This window comes from Triticum urartu, chromosome 7A, assembly GCF_056163025.1.
Source record: "Triticum urartu cultivar PI428250 chromosome 7A, HENAU_Tu73, whole genome shotgun sequence".
Lineage (NCBI taxonomy): Eukaryota > Viridiplantae > Streptophyta > Magnoliopsida > Poales > Poaceae > Triticum > Triticum urartu.
The window spans coordinates 82,420,454-82,439,094 of NC_141879.1; the positions used below are offsets into that span (position 1 = coordinate 82,420,454).

At 46.3% G+C, this 18,641-nt stretch overlaps 1 protein-coding gene across 1 annotated transcript; it reads left to right on the forward strand.

Annotated features, from left to right (window-relative positions):
- The first annotated feature begins 266 nt into the window (after positions 1-266).
- LOC125519906 (oligopeptide transporter 4) lies at positions 267-4,663 on the forward strand. Its single transcript, XM_087531924.1, has 7 exons — positions 267-1,530; positions 1,640-1,737; positions 2,243-2,267; positions 2,369-2,943; positions 3,066-3,318; positions 3,445-3,627; positions 3,723-4,663. The coding sequence occupies exons 1-7, from the start codon at positions 1,000-1,002 to the stop codon at positions 4,344-4,346; spliced, it is 2,289 nt and encodes a 762-aa protein (XP_087388050.1). The 5' UTR covers positions 267-999; the 3' UTR covers positions 4,347-4,663.
- Positions 4,664-18,641: the final 13,978 nt, after the last annotated feature.

Below are 18,641 nucleotides of genomic sequence, written 5' to 3' on the forward strand. Positions count from 1 at the left end.
TGGTGCTGAGTTGATAGCTCTTCATAGTTTGATATCCTTCCAGTGTTCGTTAGCCTCTGTGCTTCCGCAAAAAACCTGGTGTACAATTTTGCTGGGTCGTGAACTGGTTGGGTTGCATTTGTGTTATCAATTTCAGCAAATGAAATTAGGAGCAAGGCCCTGTTTCTAAGAAAAGAAAAGAAAATGAAAAGCCACCGTCAGGAATTAGAACTTGTTCAGATTCAAGGACTAATTAACAACAAGGGTGACTTGGTGAGAAATCCTGTTTTGATGAGAAGAACTATGTGATTTGCGTGCTCATTCGTACCTATAACCCGATGGAGATTGCACCTAAATCCTTCTAGTAGTGTGCATCATTTGGCATATCAAGTAACTCATTCCAAACCACCAACTTACGCACGAACAATACCCGACGCTACAAGGAGGAACCCGAACAATACACATCCAGTGTTTTGGGTCGTCTAGATGTGAGGTTCATTTTGGGTCAACGGCCATGTTACGCCATATATTGGCATGCCAGTGGACCTCCGTCCATATATATATCAGCCTATCAGCATTCATTGATACGAAAGTTTTGCACTGCATGTTATAGAGAAACAATGAATTTTGATATCACCACTTGGATTTTCTAGGAACTAATTGCTTGATTGATACTCCAGCACGCAGTATATTCCAGATTGACAAGATTCACCTTACATATACGTAGGACAGCCAGATTTCAGTCTTTATTTCCTTCCATCTAGGAGATCACTCTTACCTTACCTATAGCACGCAATGCAACCACAACTGGCCGCTTACCACGCGCCCTAAATGCCCAGCAAAAATAAACTGGACGCCACGATCGAGGTCCATAGAACCTGGACACACTACGTGTACGTAGAGAGGGTCATCCTACCCAGCTTCTGCTCATATAATCACGCGCGCGCGGCGGCCCTCAGCTCCTCTCCGGCACGACGCACTACAGAGCACAACACACGACCAAGCTAGGCATTGGGCGCAATGAGCGAGATATCGTCGTCGTCGGCGGCGGCGGCGGACGAGCGCGGGCTGGCGGGCGGGAAGCAGGGGCCGTCGACGGGGCCGGCGGCGTGGGAGACGTCCCCGGTGGAGGAGGTGCGGCTGACGGTGCCCGACGGCGACGACCCGACGCTGCCGGTGTGGACGTTCCGGATGTGGGCCATCGGGCTGCTGGCCTGCGCGCTCATGAGCTTCCTCAGCCAGTTCTTCTCCTACCGGACGGAGCCGCTGGTGGTGACCCAGATCACGGTGCAGGTGGCGTCGCTGCCCGTGGGCCACTTCCTGGCCCGCGCGCTGCCCCGCCGCAGGTTCCGCGTCGGCGGCCGGGAGTGGAGCCTCAACCCGGGGCCCTTCAGCATGAAGGAGCACGTGCTCATCTCCATCTTCGCCAACGCCGGCTTCGCCTTCGGCAACGGCAACGCCTACTCGGTGATGATCGTCGACATCATCCGCGCCTTCTACCGCCGCTCCATCTCCTTCCTCGCCGCGTGGATCCTCATCATCACCACCCAAGTAGGTACCTTGTTCTCTCCGATGATGATTAGCCGCTCCATTATCGGCACAATTAGTACGTGGATCAGGTTGGACGGTCCAAGTGAATGAAATGGATGATGATTTGCAGGTGCTCGGGTACGGGTGGGCGGGGCTGATGCGCAAGTACGTGGTGGAGCCGGCGCACATGTGGTGGCCCAGCACGCTCGTCCAGGTCTCGCTCTTCAGGTGAGCATGCACCACCATACTCTACTCCCTTCCCTTTGGTTCACCATGGCTGTGTGCGTCCCTCGATGCAGAGACCGGGGTTATCCTTTTTTTTTCTTTTCTCTAAATCATCGGCATCTAATTCTTGATGCTCCGATGAGTTTGTCCCGAGGTGGGTGTACCTCTCACATGGCGCCTAGGTAGAAATAGCACCAGGACGTTGCAACTTTACGTTTTATGGCACTGCTTCCTGGTTTCTCGATCGGTGAAGTGGATAGAAGAGGTAGCGCCAGAAATAGGCCGCGCACATGGTATTACGAGTCGTCACCAAGGTGCATAATTATTGGCTTCGGATTGGAGAATCTGGCCCAACTTAATATACACGGCCATCTCAATTGTCCAAGAAATAACCACCGGAAGAATTCTATGAGACCAGGTCTCACGCCATCTGCAAGTCTTCATTCTGGCAGCCATTTATTCTCATTATTCTAAAATGAGACATTTTCTGATGACTAGATGATTGCAGCAGGGGGCATTCACATTCTAGTAGGGTAACATGTGAGTTTCTGCCCATATTAATATGTTTCTGTAAAAGAAGAAGGTTCTATTTGCTGAGAACTTATTTGGTAAACACTCATTGACACATCAATAGGAGGTGCTTCAGGAGACGGTTTTAGGAAAAAAACTGGTGAAAAAAAAAGCAGAGATCTTCCTGGTGGTGCTCATCTGCAGCTTCGTGTGGGCCTTCGTGCCGGGCTACCTCTTCCAGTCGCTGACCTCCATCTCGTGGGTGTGCTGGGTCTTCTCCAAGTCCGTCACGGCGCAGCAGCTCGGCTCGGGCATGAAGGGCCTGGGTCTCGGAGCTTTCACGCTCGACTGGACCGCCGTCTCCTCCTTCCTCTTCAGCCCGCTCATCTCGCCCTTCTTCGCCACCGTCAACGTCTTCGTCGGCTACGTCTTGTTCATGTATGTGGTGATGCCCACGGCGTATTGGGGGATGAACCTCTACAACGCCAAGACGTTCCCCATATTCTCCTCTCACCTCTTCGCCTCCAATGGGTCGCCCTATAAGATCGCCGACATTGTGAACCAGCAGTTCTGGCTTGACACGGAGGCGTACGCCAAGCTCGGACGCATAAACCTCAGCATCTTTTTTGCAATCTCTTATGGCCTCAACTTTGCCACCATCGCCGCAACCATCACGCACGTCGGCCTCTTCTACGGCAAGTAAGTAAAGCTTCTTCTTTTTTAGTCTGTCTGTACATTAATAAACCGAGACAAGTAGTCAGCTGTGAATGATTACATGAGGTTTCTGAACTGAAAGGTGCACGTCTGCAAATTTTGTGCAGGGAGATCTACCACCGATTCCGAGCTTCGCAGCAGGAGGAGCCTGACATCCACACAAAGCTAATGAGGAAGTACGAGGACATACCAGCGTGGTGGTTCTACTCTGTCACGGCATTGTCGATGATAGTGTCCCTCATCCTCTGCACCCTCCTCAAGGACCAGGTTCAGCTCCCATGGTGGGGCTTCCTCTTTGCCTGTGCCATGGCCTTCACCTTCACGCTACCCGTAAGCATCATTTCTGCAACCACTAACCAGGCAAGTCTATTTCAACAATTTTAATTAATGCCTCTTCTTCATTTCTCCTGCACGTACGCACTCTCCTGATTTTATTTCTGCAACAAAAGAAAAAACTGACAAAAGCCTTCGAAACTTGATGCGCAGACGCCTGGTCTGAATGTCATCACTGAATACGTCATGGGGCTAATAATGCCTGGATACCCCATCGCCAACGTCTGCTTCAAGGTGTACGGCTACATCAGCATGTCGCAGGCAATCTCCTTCCTCGCAGACTTCAAGCTTGGACACTATATGAAGATACCTCCCAAATCAATGTTCATTGTTCAGGTAATTAATTGATCTTCCTTCTCACCTTTGTAAAGCCAATGAGTGATGTATAGAAACATAGAGTTTACTGACATCCCTGTAATTTATGCATGCAGTTTGTCGGTACAGTGGTGGCCGGGACTGTCAACCTCATCGTCGGATGGTGGCTACTTGGCTCGGTCGAGAACATCTGCCAGGACCAACTGCTCCCACCAAACAGCCCATGGACATGCCCCAACGACCGTGTCTTCTTCGACGCATCGGTCATCTGGGGCCTTGTTGGCCCCAATCGCATCTTCGGGTCAAATGGCAACTACATAGCCCTCAACTGGTTCTTCCTAATTGGCGCGGCAGGCCCTGTCATCGTGTACATCCTCCACAGGACATTCCCCACTCACAAGTGGATACTACTCATCAACATTCCGGTGCTCACCGGCGCTACGGCCTTAATGCCGCCAGCGACGACCGTAAACTTCAACGCGTGGCTGCTCTACGGCATCATCTTCAACTTCTTTGTGTTCCGGTACCGCAAGAAGTGGTGGCAGAGGTACAACTACATCCTCTCGGCCGGGCTCGACGCGGGCGCCGCCTTCATGGGGGTGCTGCTCTACTTCACGCTCACCATGGAGAACCGGACAATCAACTGGTGGGGCACGGGCGGCGAGCACTGCCCTCTCGCCTCATGCCCCACTGCCAAAGGGGTAGACCTTGGACCGGACAGTGTGTGCCCCGTGTTCTAAGCTGGAGTGAATCTCTATCATGCCTGCCTCAAGGTAGAGCTGCAAGTTAGTAATTATCCACTACAGTTGTGTTAATTAATTAGTGTCATATCATTACATATTTCTATTGTACTCTCCAACAAAAGAGAGATTCTGAGTGTGCACAGCTTCTCCATATGTGTGTAAAGGTCGTGCAAAAACTATCGGCAGCAGTGGTGTGGTGATCAGTCATTTCGGCAATGCCTGCTGTTAGTTCCTCCTGCAGCAGCGAGGAGTACATAGTGTATGTCAATTTACTAGTGCCAGCTTTTCGCACCACATTGTGAAGGCAGTGTCAAATTAGAGAAAATAGAGAACCGGAGTGTCCTCTTGCTCCGGTGCCAAACCCTGATTACTGGTTTTAATTCAACTACCAAAGGCAAACTGCCATCACATAATGCCACTTTATTCCACGGTCGGTCCATAGGTAAAATAATACAAAGAATGTTAACGCGCTGACGTAATGGTGCTTGCGCGACGTCGGCAGTTTGATCGCCACGTGAATCTCCACACACCGATGACATTCGCTCACGAACTTCACCAGCGCGCGACGCAATCTCATTAGTTCAATCAGACGAACGATCGCCACGTCGTCGCATCCTCATGCCAGCGCCGGGGAAAGGGCTGATGACTCCTCGCCATTGCGACTACTCCTTCCCCTCATGCTACAATGATGAATGCTCTGAAAAAAACAATGATGAAGGCGACCCCTCCTCGCTGCTGAAGCTGCTCCTTGCACTCAGTCAACAGCTAGTAGTTATTTATGATTTTTTAAATGTTTTTTCTAATTAAAGAAACCCATGTAATTTTAACAGGCGCTCACATATGTTAGAAAATATTCATGGAATGTTAACTATTGTTCTGCCATGCTTTCTAAATTTTCATGTAATATTAACAAGTGTTCACACATTTAAAAATTATTTATGTGATTTAAAAAACGTTTTACATTTTTAAAATAATCATGTAATAAAACATAAGTTTTTATGGATTTTTTAAATAATATGTGCGTTATTTTACAAGGTGTTCATGTATTTTTTTCATTTTCAAGTTGTTCATAAATTTTTAAAAAGTGTTCACTCATGTTAGAAAATATTCATGTAATTTTATATAAGGTTCACACTATTATTAAAATATTCGTATAATTTTAAATAAGGTTCACACTTTAAAAAATAATATTCATGTAAATTTAACAGGTGTTCGCGCATTTAGAAATTATAGTTGTACTTTAAGAAGTGTTCACACATTTTTACAAAATGCTCATGTAATCAAAATAAGGGTTTATATATTTTAAATAATATATCCTTGTAATTTTAAATGGTGTTCATGTCTTTTTAAAAATGTTAATATAACTGTAAATGTCCTCACACATTATTAAAGATGATACTCCCTCCGACCGTACTAAATCAACAATTAATTTGGATCGAAGGGAGTAGTATTTTTCCGCAACGCAATCTCATTCGTTCAATCAGACGAACGATCACCATGTCATCATGTCCTCACGCCAGCGCCGGGGAAAGGACTGATGACTCCTCGCCATTGCGACTACTCCCTCCCCTCATGCTACAATGATGAAGGCTCTCGAAAAAAAACAAAGATGAAGGCGACCCCTCCTCGCTGCTGCAGCTGCTCCTCGCACTCAGTCAACAGCTGGTAGTTATTTATGATTTTTTAATGTTTTTACTAATTAAAGAAACCCATGTGATTTTAACAGGTGCTCACATATGTTAGAAAATACTCATGGAATTTTAACTATTGTTCTGCCATGTTTTCTAAATTTCATGTAATTGTAACAAGTGTTCACACATTTAAAAATTATTTATGTGATTTAAAAAAAGTTTTGCATTTTGAAAATAATCATGTAATAAAACATAAGTTTTTATGGATTTTTTAGATAATATGTGCGTTATTTTACAAGGTGTTCCTGTCTTTTTTTTCCATTTTCAAATTGTTCATAATTTTTTAAAAAGTGTTCACTCATGTTAGAAAATATTCATGTAGTTTTAAATAAGGTTCACACTTTTTTAAATATTCATGTAATTTTAAATAAGGTTCACACTTAAAAAAATATATGCATGTAAATTTAGCAGGTGTTGGCGCATTTAAATATTATAGTTGTACTTTAAGAAGTGTGTGATGAAAATACGGGTTCATGTATTTTAAATAATATATCCTTGTAATTTTAAATGGTGGTCATGTCTTTTTAAATTTTTTAATATAACTGTAAATGTCCTCACACATTATTAAAGATGATACTCCCTCCGACCGTACTAAATCAACAATTAATTTGGATCGAAGGGTTAGTAAAATGAAATTAAAAATACAGAAAAATGAGAAAAATAAAACCTAGAAAAGCAAACCTAATCCTGATAAAATAAAATGAAAACCACATGAAACCAGATTCCAGAAAACCGAAAGAAAACCAGTGAAAGCACCGTCTGACAAAATACTGGCGTATGGGCCGGCGCGCACGACCGCTAGTGGGCGAGCAGTATATATTGCTCGCAGTAAGTGGTATACAGCGTTTGCGCTGTTGGTTCATGCATGGTTCGGCGGACAAACATTACAAACGGAGAGAAAATTTTGAATAAAGCCACAGACGAAAGATGTGCTTCTTCTAAGGTCGAAATGAAGAAGAAGCATGTCCATCTCAAGACGCATTTCAATATTTCCCCCACACATATCCAATTAATTCCTTCGTTGTGCGGCTACTCTACCAACCACAACACACCTACCAACCTCAAAGAAGAACTCCAACTTGTTGGTAATATCGTATATTTCCTCTCACTGGCACTGTCAGCCTGTTAGCTTGCTACAAGCTAGTTGACAGGAACTCAATCGTCTAACAACGACGTACCAACAGAACATTAGCTCCTTCCTCCATCTTACAGAGGGTGGATTTGCAATGGCGTCTTCCTAACTGCCGCCCGATCGTCCGGTCTCTCTCTCGAGGGGGTTGGCAGATATCTCGCCGGCATCTTCACCAAGAAAACAAGGGATAAGTTTCTGTCATGTGAGCATGAGTCACTAGTTTCTGTCATGTAAGCAAGGTTCTCGAGGGAGAGCATGATTCACTAGTTCGCCAGTCTAACGTGAGCATGATTCACTAGAGGCGTGTGCATCAGTGCATGCGTGCAACACTCTACTGTAATATATGCAAATAATCACAGGTGTACTGTGATCACGATATTTGTTTTCAGAATTCTATGAAGCTTCTCTTTCGCAAAAGGAATAAAATATTAAAACGTTTCCTTCTGTATCAAGTGTCATACAAATCGTACCATTATCTATTGTAACCTAATTTGGATCTGGTATACCAAACTTATTTTCAGAACCTCTCATATGCCAAGCTTAATCTAGCGAGTTTGACTTTTTTTGTACCGAAAAATGTGGAGAAATTGTTGCTCAACACTAAAAATCAACTCTAAGGTCACAATACAAGACTAGAAAAATAAATGATCGACCCAAAGCTTTCAACACGGAATCTGTGATCTAGAAACCATACCTAGAATCCTTTTTATCCGACAATAACCGAAGTAGCTCCATAGCCACAAGGGTTATAAAATGCATAAAAGTACCCTTTTTGACTAATACCAAAATGCTAGAAAATCTGCCGAATGCCTGATCCTCTCACACCGTCGAGCCAAATAGTGTAACACTAGTAGAAAACAGGGCTATGGTCCAGGCCGGCTAAACCCATTAGTCCCGGTTCAGTCTAGAACCGGGACCAATGTGGGCATTGGTCCCGGTTCGTGAGCCCAGGGGGCCAGCCAGGCCACGTGGGCCATTGGTCCCGGTTCGTCTAGACCTTTTGGTCCCAGTTGGTGGGACGAACCGGGACCAATGGGCCTCGCTCCTGGCCCACCACCATTGGTCCCGGTTGGTGGCTTGAACCGGGACCAAAGGCTTCCCTTTAGTCCCGGTTCATGCCACCAACCGGGACCAATGAGGTGCCTATATATACCCCCTCGCGCAAGAGCAGAGCACAGTGCTCTGTTTTTTCTGGCCGAGGGGGAGAGGGCTTTGTGGTGCTCTAGCTCACCTCCTATGCACATGAGGTGTTCGATGGAATGCCCGAGCCACACTACTTAAGCTTTCTCCTCTCGATGATGATGAACTTCTATTAATTTGGACACTTAATTATATATAATGCACGCAGATGAACCGGCAATGGATGTACGGTGACAGAGACACCCGCGAGTACATTAAGGGCGTGCATGAGTTTCTCGATGCGGCTGAGGCAAACAAGCAAAACGGTTTTATGTGTTGTCCATGCGCTGAATGTGGGAATACGAGGTCTTACTCTAACCGGAAAATCCTTCACTCCCACCTGCTTTACAAGGGTTTCATGCCACACTATAATGTTTGGACGAGGCACGGAGAAATAGGGGTTATGATGGAAGACGGCGAAGAAGAAGAGTACGATGACAACTATGTGCCCCCTGAATACGGTGATGCTGCAACGGGGGGAGCTGGTGAAGATCAAGAGGAACCAGACGATGTGCCCAATGATGCTGCCACGGGTGAGGCTGCTGAAGATCAAGAGGAACCAGACGATGTGCCCGATGATGATGATCTCCGCCGGGTCATTGTCGATGCAAGGACGCAATGCATTAGTCAAAAGGAGAAGCTGAAGTTCGATCGCATGTTAGAGGATCACAAAAAAGGGTTATACCCCAATTGCGAAGATGGCAACACAAAGCTCGGTACCGTACTGGAATTGCTGCAGTGGAAGGCAGAGAATGCTGTGGCTGACAAAGGATTTGAAAAGCTACTGAAAATATTGAAGACGAAGCTTCCAAAGGATAACGAATTGCCCGACAGTACATACGCAGCAAAGAAGGTCGTATGCCCTCTAGGATTGGAGGTGGAGAAGATACATGCATGCCCTAATGACTGCATCCTCTACCGCGGTGCATACAAGGATCGGAACACATGCCCGGTATGCGGTGCGTTGCGGTATAAGATCAGACGAGATGACCCTGGTGATGTTGACGGCGAGCCCCTCAGGAAGAGGGTTCCTGCGAAGGTGATGTGGTATGCTCCTATAATACCACGGTTGAAACGTCTGTTCAGAAACGAAGAGCATGCCAAGTTAATGCGATGGCACAGTGAGAACCGAAAGAAAGATGGGAAGTTGAGAGCACCCGCTGACGGGTCGCAGTGGAGAAAAATCGAGAGAAAGTACTGGGATGAGTTTGCAAAGGACCCAAGGAATGTATGGTTTGCTTTAAGCGCGGATGGCATTAATCCTTTCGGGGAGCAGAGTAGCAATCACAGCACCTGGCCCGTGACTCTATGTATGTATAACCTTCCTCCTTGGATGTGCATGAAGCGGAAGTTCATTATGATGCCAGTTCTTATCCAAGGCCCTAAGCAACCCGGCAACGAAATTGATGTGTACCTAAGGCCATTAGTTGAAGAACTTTTACAGCTGTGGAATGGAAATGGTGTACGTACGTGGGATGAGCACAGACAGGAGGAATTTAACCTTAAGGCATTGCTGTTCGTGACCATCAACGATTGGCCCACTCTCAGTAACCTTTTGGGACAGACAAACAAAGGATACCACGCATGCACGCACTGTTTAGATGACACTGAAAGTATATACCTGGACAAATGCAGGAAGAATGTGTACCTGGGCCATCGTCGATTTCTTCCGACCAACCATCAATGTCGAAAGAAAGGCAAGCATTTCAAAGGCGAGGCAGATCACCGGAAGAAGCCCGCCATGCGCACCGGTGATCACGTGCTTGCTATGGTCAATGATTTACACTACGTAATATTTGGAAAGGGTCCCGGTGGACTAGCTGTTCCGAATGATGCTGAGGGACACGCACCCATGTGGAAGAAGAAATCTATATTTTGGGACCTACCCTACTGGAAAGACCTAGAGGTCCGCTCCTCAATCGATGTGATGCACGTGACGAAGAACCTTTGCGTGAACCTGCTAGGCTTCTTGGGCGTGTATGGGAAGACAAAAGATACACCTGAGGCACGAGAGGACCTGCAACATTTGCACGAAAAAGACGGCATGCCTCCGAAGCAGTATAAAGGTCCTGCCAGCTACGCTCTTACAAAAGAAGAGAAAGAAATCTTCTTTGAATGCCTGCTCAGTATGAAGGTCACGACTGGCTTCTCGTCGAATATAAAGGGAATAATAAATATGCCAGAGAAAAAGTTTCAGAACCTCAAGTCTCATGACTGCCACGTGATTATGACGCAACTGCTTCCGGTTGCATCGAGGGGGCTTCTACCGGAAAACGTCCGATTAGCCATTGTGAAGCTATGTGCATTCCTCAATGCAATCTCTCAGAAGGTGATCGATCCAGAAATCGTACCAAGGCTAAGGAGTGATGTGGCGCAATGTCTTGTCAGTTTCGAGCTGGTGTTCCCATCATCCTTCTTCAATATCATGACGCACGTCCTAGTTCATCTAGTCGACGAGATTGTCATCCTGGGGCCCGTATTTCTACACAATATGTTCCCCTTTGAGAGGTTCATGGGAGTCCTAAAGAAATATGTCCGTAACCGCGCTAGGCCAGAAGGAAGCATCTCCATGGGCCATCAAACAGAGGATGTTATCGGGTTTTGTGTTGACTTCATTCCTGGCCTTAACAAGATAGGTCTCCCTAAATCGCGGTATGAGGGGAGACTGACTGGAAAAGGCACTCTTGGAAGAGACTCAATAATATGCAGGGACGGATATTCTTGGTCTCAAGCACACTACACAGTTCTACAGAACTCTACCTTGGTGACCCCGTATGTCGATGAACACAAGAACAGTCTGCGCTCCAAACACCCGGAGCAGTGCGACGACTGGATTACATGTGAACACATCAGGACTTTCAGCAGTTGGTTGGAAACACGTCTCAGAGGTGACAACACCGTTTGTGATGAGTTGTACTTGTTGTCAAGGGGACCATCTTTGACTGTATTGACTTACAAAGGATACGAGATAAATGGGAATACATTTTACACGATCGCCCAAGATCAAAAGAGCACCAACCAAAACAGCGGTGTCCGCTTTGATGCAGCAATCGAGAGCGGAAAGGACACATATTATGGTTACATAGTGGACATATGGGAACTTGACTACGGACCTGATTTTAAGGTCCCTTTGTTTAAGTGCAAATGGGTCAATCTGTTAGGCGGCGGGGTACAGGTAGACCCACAATACGGAATGACAACAGTGGATCTGAAAAATCTTGGGTACACTGACGAACCGTTCGTCCTAGCCAATGATGTGGCACAGGTTATCTATGTGAAGGACATGTCTACCAAACCGAGAAAAAGAAAAGATAAGGAAGCGAATACATCATACGATGAGCCAAAGCGCCACATAGTTCTTTCAGGAAAAAGGGACATCCTGGGAGTGGACGGCAAGACAGACATGTCTGAAGATTATGAAAAGTTTCATGAAATTCCTCCCTTCAATGTCAAGGCTGACCCAAGCATCCTGATAAACAATGAAGATTATCCATGGTTACGGCGCAATAAGCAAATGACACAAGCGAAGAAAAAGTGAAGACTTTCTCCCGCAACTATTATGATGATACCATGCCAAATTTGTAACAGACGAACATGCTACTATTGTCCGTTTTGTACATGCACATGCTATGTGGGTGAAATTATGATACCATCCCAACTTTCAACTTTTTCAGAGTTCATTTGAAATGCTTTCATGTCTTATGGTTCGAAACTTTGATACTTCGAAAGTGATTGTCCATTTTGTACACGAAGTGCATCAAGTTTTTGTCGTAACCCTCTCTACTTTTTGGAACATGCTATGTGGGTGAAATGATGATACCATGCCAACTTTCAACCTTTTCAGAGTTCATTTTGAAATGCTTTCCAATTTCAGAGTCATTTAGCTCAAATAATGAATTAATAGCAAACATAATGAACTACAAAACTTTTATGAAAATAAAAACAATCAATTAAAATATTATGTTATGATCAACTAAAATAAAACTATAATATTCTTAAATAGCAAAAAGAATATAATTTTTGTGACCTAAAATCAAACTATAAGTATTTAATTGTAAGTATAAATAAAAAATAAATAGCAAAGAAGAAAAAAAAATTCTATTTTTATAGTAAAGTTATTCATAAACTAGTGATTCACACAAATTTTTAAAAATTCAAATTTAAACTATTCAAAATTTAAAACTAATGGCACTAACAGAAAGTTTATAATTTTTGTGACCTAAAAGCAAAAAGAAATCACTAAAAAACTGTAAGTATTTAGTTGTAAGTAGAAATAAAAAATAAATAGAAAAAAAATTCTATTTTTATAGTAAAGTTATTCATAAACTAGTGATTCACACAAATTTTTTAAAATTCAAATTTAAACTATTCAAAATTTAAAACTAATGGCACTAACAGAAAGTTTATAATTTTTGTGACCTAAAAGCAAAAAGAAATCACTAAAAAACTGTAAGTATTTAGTTGTAAGTAGAAATAAAAAAATAAAAAACCAAAAAAAAATGTAGAAATAAAAAAGAAAGAACCAAAAAAATGCCTCCTACTGGGCCTCCACGGCCTGAATACGACTACAAACCCTACATGGGCCAGGATTCAGGCCCGCAGAAGGCCCAATAGGCCCACAGGCAGTAGCAAGTTTAGGCCCGAAAGCCTGCATTAGAGAGGAGCTCGAATGGGGGGGGGGCACACCAGCGCTTATAAACCAGTGCCGGCGCCCTTCAGCTAGCGATGTGGGACTAAACTTTTGGGCGCGGGGCAGCACAACGCCATTGGTCCCGGTTGGTGGCACCAATCGGGACTAAAGGGGGCATTGGTCCCGGTTCGTGGCACCAACCGTGACCATTGCCCCCCTTTAGTCCCGGTTGGTGCCACCAATCGGGACCAATGGCCTTCGCTTCCCGCCCTTTCGGCTGCTGAAAATTGGCCTTTGGTCCCGGTTCGTCGCACCAACCGGGACTAAAGGGAGCATTAGTCCCGGGTCGTAGCACGAACCGGGACCATTGCTCTGGCTATATAAGCCAACACTTGTGAAATTTTGGCCAACCGCCTCCCATTCGCCCCGACGCCCCCAGGCCGTTCGTCGTCGTCGTCGCCGCCCCGAGCCCGTCGTCGCCCCGCGCCGTCGCCCCGCGCTCGCCGCCGTCGCCCCGCCCCGCCGTCGCCCCGCCCTGCGCCATCGCCGCCCCGAGCCCGTACGGCGTCGCCCCGCGCCGTCGCCCCGAGCCCGTCGTCGCCCCGCGCCCCCCGCCGTCGCCCCGCCCCGCCGCCGTCGCCCTCCCCCGTCGCCGCCCCGAGCCCGCCGCCGTCGCCCCGCCCCGTGGCCGCCCCGATCCCGTCGCCGCCCCGAGCCCGTGGCCGCCCCTCCCCGTCGTCGCCCCGCGCCGGCGCCGGCCCTTTAGGTTGATGATGTTGATGATATGATGATATGATGATGTTTTTTTCTGTTGATGATATGATGATGTTTTTTTTCTGTTGATGATATGATGATGTTTTTTTTTCATATATGCATTTTTTCATATATGTATTAATTTTTTAAGTTGTTAGTAGATATCGATTTTAGGTTAGTGCATTTTATCACTGATTTTAGGTTAGTTGAGCCTCTTTAGTGCATTTTATGTTTGTTGCATTTTAGGTTAGTGCATTTTATGTTAGTGGAGAGGAAAAAGTAAAATAAGGAAAAGGAAAATAAGTAGAGAAAGAAGGAGAAGAAGAAGGAGAAGACGAGGAGAGGAAGAAAAGGAAGAGGAGAAGAAGAAAAAATAGAATTTTTTTCTATTTTTTCTTCTTCTCCTCTTTTTTTCTTTTTTTTCTTCGATCTTCTCCCCCTCCCGATAGGAAAGTTTTATATAGAAAGTTACAATTTTAGAAAAGTTTTATGTATGCAAAAATTACAATTTTAGAAAAAGAAGGATAGGAAAGAAGAAAATAAGAAGAGGAAAGAAAGAAGAAGAGGATAGGAAAAGAAGAGGTGAAATAAATAAGAAGAAGAAAAAAGAAGAAAAAGAAGAGGAGAAGGAAGAAAGGAATAGTGGAGAAGAAGAGATTCTATTTTCTCTTCTTCTCCACTATTCCTTTCTTCCTTCTCCTCTTCTTTTTCTTCTTTTTTCTTCTTCTTATTTATTTTTCCTCTTCGAGGGGTCGAGGGTCGGGAACTAGGGTAGAGGGTCGAGGGTTCCAGTAGGGTCGTCTAGGGGTCGAGGGGTCGAGGATCGCCGAGGGGTGGAGAGAGGTTTCCTAGTGTCAAAGTATTGAAGAAATCCATGCCTTCATCATTAGCCGGAAGTAACCAGGGCATGTTGGTACGAAGTTCTGCAAAGTTGTTCTAGAATGGAGTCCCGGATAGAATAATCCGCCTTTTGGTACGAATTCAGCAAAGGCCTTCCAAATAGCGATATTCGGAAGGCCTTTGCTGAATTCGTACCAAAAGGCGGATTATTCTATCTGGGACTCCGTTCCAGAACAACTTTGAAGAGCTTCGTACCATCATGCACATGTTACTTTCTCCTAATGATGAAGACATGGTTTTGTTGAATCCTTTGACACTAGGCAACCTCCCGACCCCTCGGCGATCCTTTCCAACATGAGAGGAAGAAGAGGGTCGTCTAGGGGTCGAGGGTTCCAGGGTCGCTAGGGTTCGAGGGGTCGAGGATCGCCGAGGGGTCGAGAGAGGTTTCCTAGTGTCAAAGTATTGAAGAAATCCATGCCTTCATCATTAGCCGGAAGTAACCAGGGCATGTTGGTACGAAGTTCTGCAAAGTTGTTCTGGAATGGAGTCCCGGATAGAATAATCCGCCTTTTGGTACGAATTCAGTAAAGGCCTTCCAAATAGCGATATTCGGAAGGCCTTTGCTGAATTCGTACCAAAAGGCGGATTATTCTATCTGGGACTCCGTTCCAGAACAACTTTGAAGAGCTTCGTACCATCATGCACATGTTACTTTCGCCTAATGATGAAGACATGGTTTTGTTGAATCCTTTGACACTAGGCAACCTCCCGACCCCTTGGCGATCCTCTCCAACATGAGAGGAAGAAGAGGGTCGTCTAGGGGTCGAGGGTTCGAGGGTTCTTCTCCTCTTTTTTTTCTTCTTCTTCCTCTTTTTTTATCGGGAACGAGGGTCGTCGAGGGACATAGATGTAGTGTCATCGTTGTCGATATATACCCCCTCCCGATAGCTTACTATGATTAGGTAGCTAGTTCTACGTTTGGCACTAATATATCCATCTGTCATGTTTGAATAATAATTGCCATGTTGTAAATATTTGTAGAAACTATGGACACCGCCCTAGACGAAGCAACAAAAGAAGCGTTGTTGAGGGACATAATCGCAGAAGGAAGTGATGCCATCTCGTTGTTTCTCAACGAAACCGATGGTCTGGAAGGAGAGGGTGAACAAGCTGGCTACGATGACCTAATGCCGGTGCAAGAAGAAGAACATGAGGACGGCTCCGGTGACCGAACCGAGTCCGGCCAGGTATATATATTAGTTAAGCCTATGCTGACTAGCTGATTGATGCATTCATTGTTTTGGTATGTACACATATTAATTAAGTCTTTGTTCTTTTTTCTAGCCCTCCGGATCAAGCACAACTTCGGTAAAGAGACGAGGCCCAAAGAAAAAGTTGAGCTCGGATGAAAAGTTTGAGATCATAGCAATCGCGCCCGACGGCCAACCTATTGAACCCCTCCGGACAAAGAGCGCATTTGTTGCTCAGTGCGGGGTTCTGGTTAGGGACAAGATCCCGATAAGCATCCAGCAATGGTTTAAGCCGGCTACAGAAGACCCTGAGGTCTCTTATGTCAATGATATGCAGAAAAATGATCTTTGGACTGAGCTGAAGTCAAATTTCACCCTACCGCCTGAGGATAATCCAGAGAACCCAGTTAAAGAGAAATTAATCAAGTCTTTTGCTCTGAAGAGGATGGCAGAACTATTCAGGAGGTGGAAGAAAGAGCTGAATAAGTTTGTCGAAAATAATGAGACACCAGAATTCAAGGGCAGATATGAGAAGATCAGAGATCACTGGCCCGCATTTGTGGCCCACAAGACATCGGAAAAGAGTCAGAAGATGTCGGCGACAAACAAGCAAAATGCTACGAAGAAGAAGCTTCACCATCGCACGGGGTCAGGTGGCTACCTCGTAGCCCGGCCTAAGTGGTCCAAGACTGAGAATGATCTGGTTCATAAAGGGATCGAACCAGAGACAATTAACTGGCCAGACCGTTGCCGGACTTGGTTCTTCGGGGCTGGCGGAACCCTGGACCCTGTAACAGGGAAGTGCATTTGGACGAACGATCAAATGGACATACCAGTCAGTAAGCTTAAGCAGTATATCGAAGCAGCGCAGGAAGGGACGTTCTTTCCAGACAGAGAGAACGACGAGCTCACAATGGCCCTCGGGAATCCTGAGCACCCTGGACGGACACGAGGCACGCCAGGCTCCATTCCGTGGAAGGTTGGGTTTCCGGACGCAGGCGGTTACAAATCCCATGAGAGGAGGAAAAAAGTGCAGCAGACCCAAATGCAGGCGCTGCAAGCAAGGGTAGACGCGATAGAGGAACGAGAAGCAAATCGCAGCAAACGTACTGCCGAAGCCTCCCCCGAAGCTACCCCGCCATCTCAGCGCAGAAGTAGCGTGGCTTCCACCGAGCTGCTTCAACCGGAGCATGCCTTGACGACTCCTGCCAGCTATCCCCTGGATGCTATAACGGAGTCTCAAAATTGCCACCTTATGACGCAATGGATGAATTTGAAGGTCAAGGCGGCTGTTGGCTCTGTTTATCCTACTGAACACGGCGCAACTTTTCACTGCCGGCCGATTCCAGAAGGATATGCTAGGGTGATGGTGGATGAGATAACGGAGGGATTTGAGGACCTCCAGCTTGACCACCCTACCGGTGAAGGGGAGACTCGGCTGGGGTCTACTCTGAAGACTCCATGCCTATGGCGGAAGGAGCTCATCAATCTTCCGAACTGGACGCCACCGCCTCCTCCTCCTCCTCCTCCTCCGGCGAGTCAGGGCACTCCACCTCCACCGCCTCCTCCTCCGGCGAGTGACGATCAGGGCCCTCGGCCGGCTCCTTCTCCGGCGCGTGGCGGCACTCCGCCTCCTTCTCCGCCTGCGCCGACGCGCCCGAGCAGCCAGCCTCCTCCTTCTCCGCCTCGTCAGCAAGGGCGGAAGAGACCTGCCGCCGCTCCAGCTGCTCCGGCGCGTCGTAGTCCTTCTCCTCCGCCTCTTAAGCAAGTAAAGAAGACAACCGCTACGTCTGCTCGGTCGGCGTCTAGCAGTACAACCAGAGGCGGGAGGACATACAGATTCGGTCCTTCTCTGAAGACTCCAGAGAAGTTACCATATAAGAGGACCCTGGAGGAGAACGCCGAGATCGCGCGAGAAGAAGTGAGGAACTTCTTTGAAGGGGTGAAAGCAAAGAAACATCCACCTCCGGAGGAGAAGGTAGATCGGGTGAAAGTGAAGCGCACTCTGGCTGCCCTGACAAAACCACCAAAGTCTGATCCGCCGAAAGGAAACTATGACCGCATTATTGGAAAGGAATTTGCCGAAGCGGAGCGGTCGGGAAGTACTGTCAGTGATCAAAGGCTGAAAGAACGACGAGCTGGGAAACAAATTGCCCAGCTCGGCGAACAAGCGAAGCAATCGTGCCCCCCGCTCAAGGTGCCTAGCCACAACGTCGCTAATGATCCGAGGATGGTGCCCGGTTATAGCAATCTTGCAGATTACCTACCCGACGAAGTACATTATAAACCCATGGACGTGCAGATACAAAGATACGAGTACGGGAAGCCTCTCGTCAAAGATGAAAGATCTCTATCAACGATGATGCGAAGATTGCATGATTGGTACTGGAAAATCTGCAGAGACTCTGGGGGGAGGAGTACTTTGTATGTGAAAGTTAAAAAGGAGCATGACCTCGTTGGAATTGATCTGTTGCCTGTTCCATTTGAGGAGTTCTATCAGTTTTTCAATCAATTGGCCCTCGATAAAACAACGGTCGCCTGCTACTGTCTGTAAGTAGTACTACTTCTGTCATTAAGTTTCTCTATATAGCTTAGCTCTTTCATTGCATGTATTTATAATCATCCTCACTATATTATGCAGATTGAAGATCGCCGAATTGAAGAAAAGACAAGTCGGTGATATTGGGTTCATTAACACATATCTCATAGATGCAACCGAGGTTAAACTTCATGCCGCAGCTACCGAGGCCAACTTGCTACGATCGTTCGTAATAAATCAAAACAAAGATATAATACTCTTTCCTTACAACTTCAGGT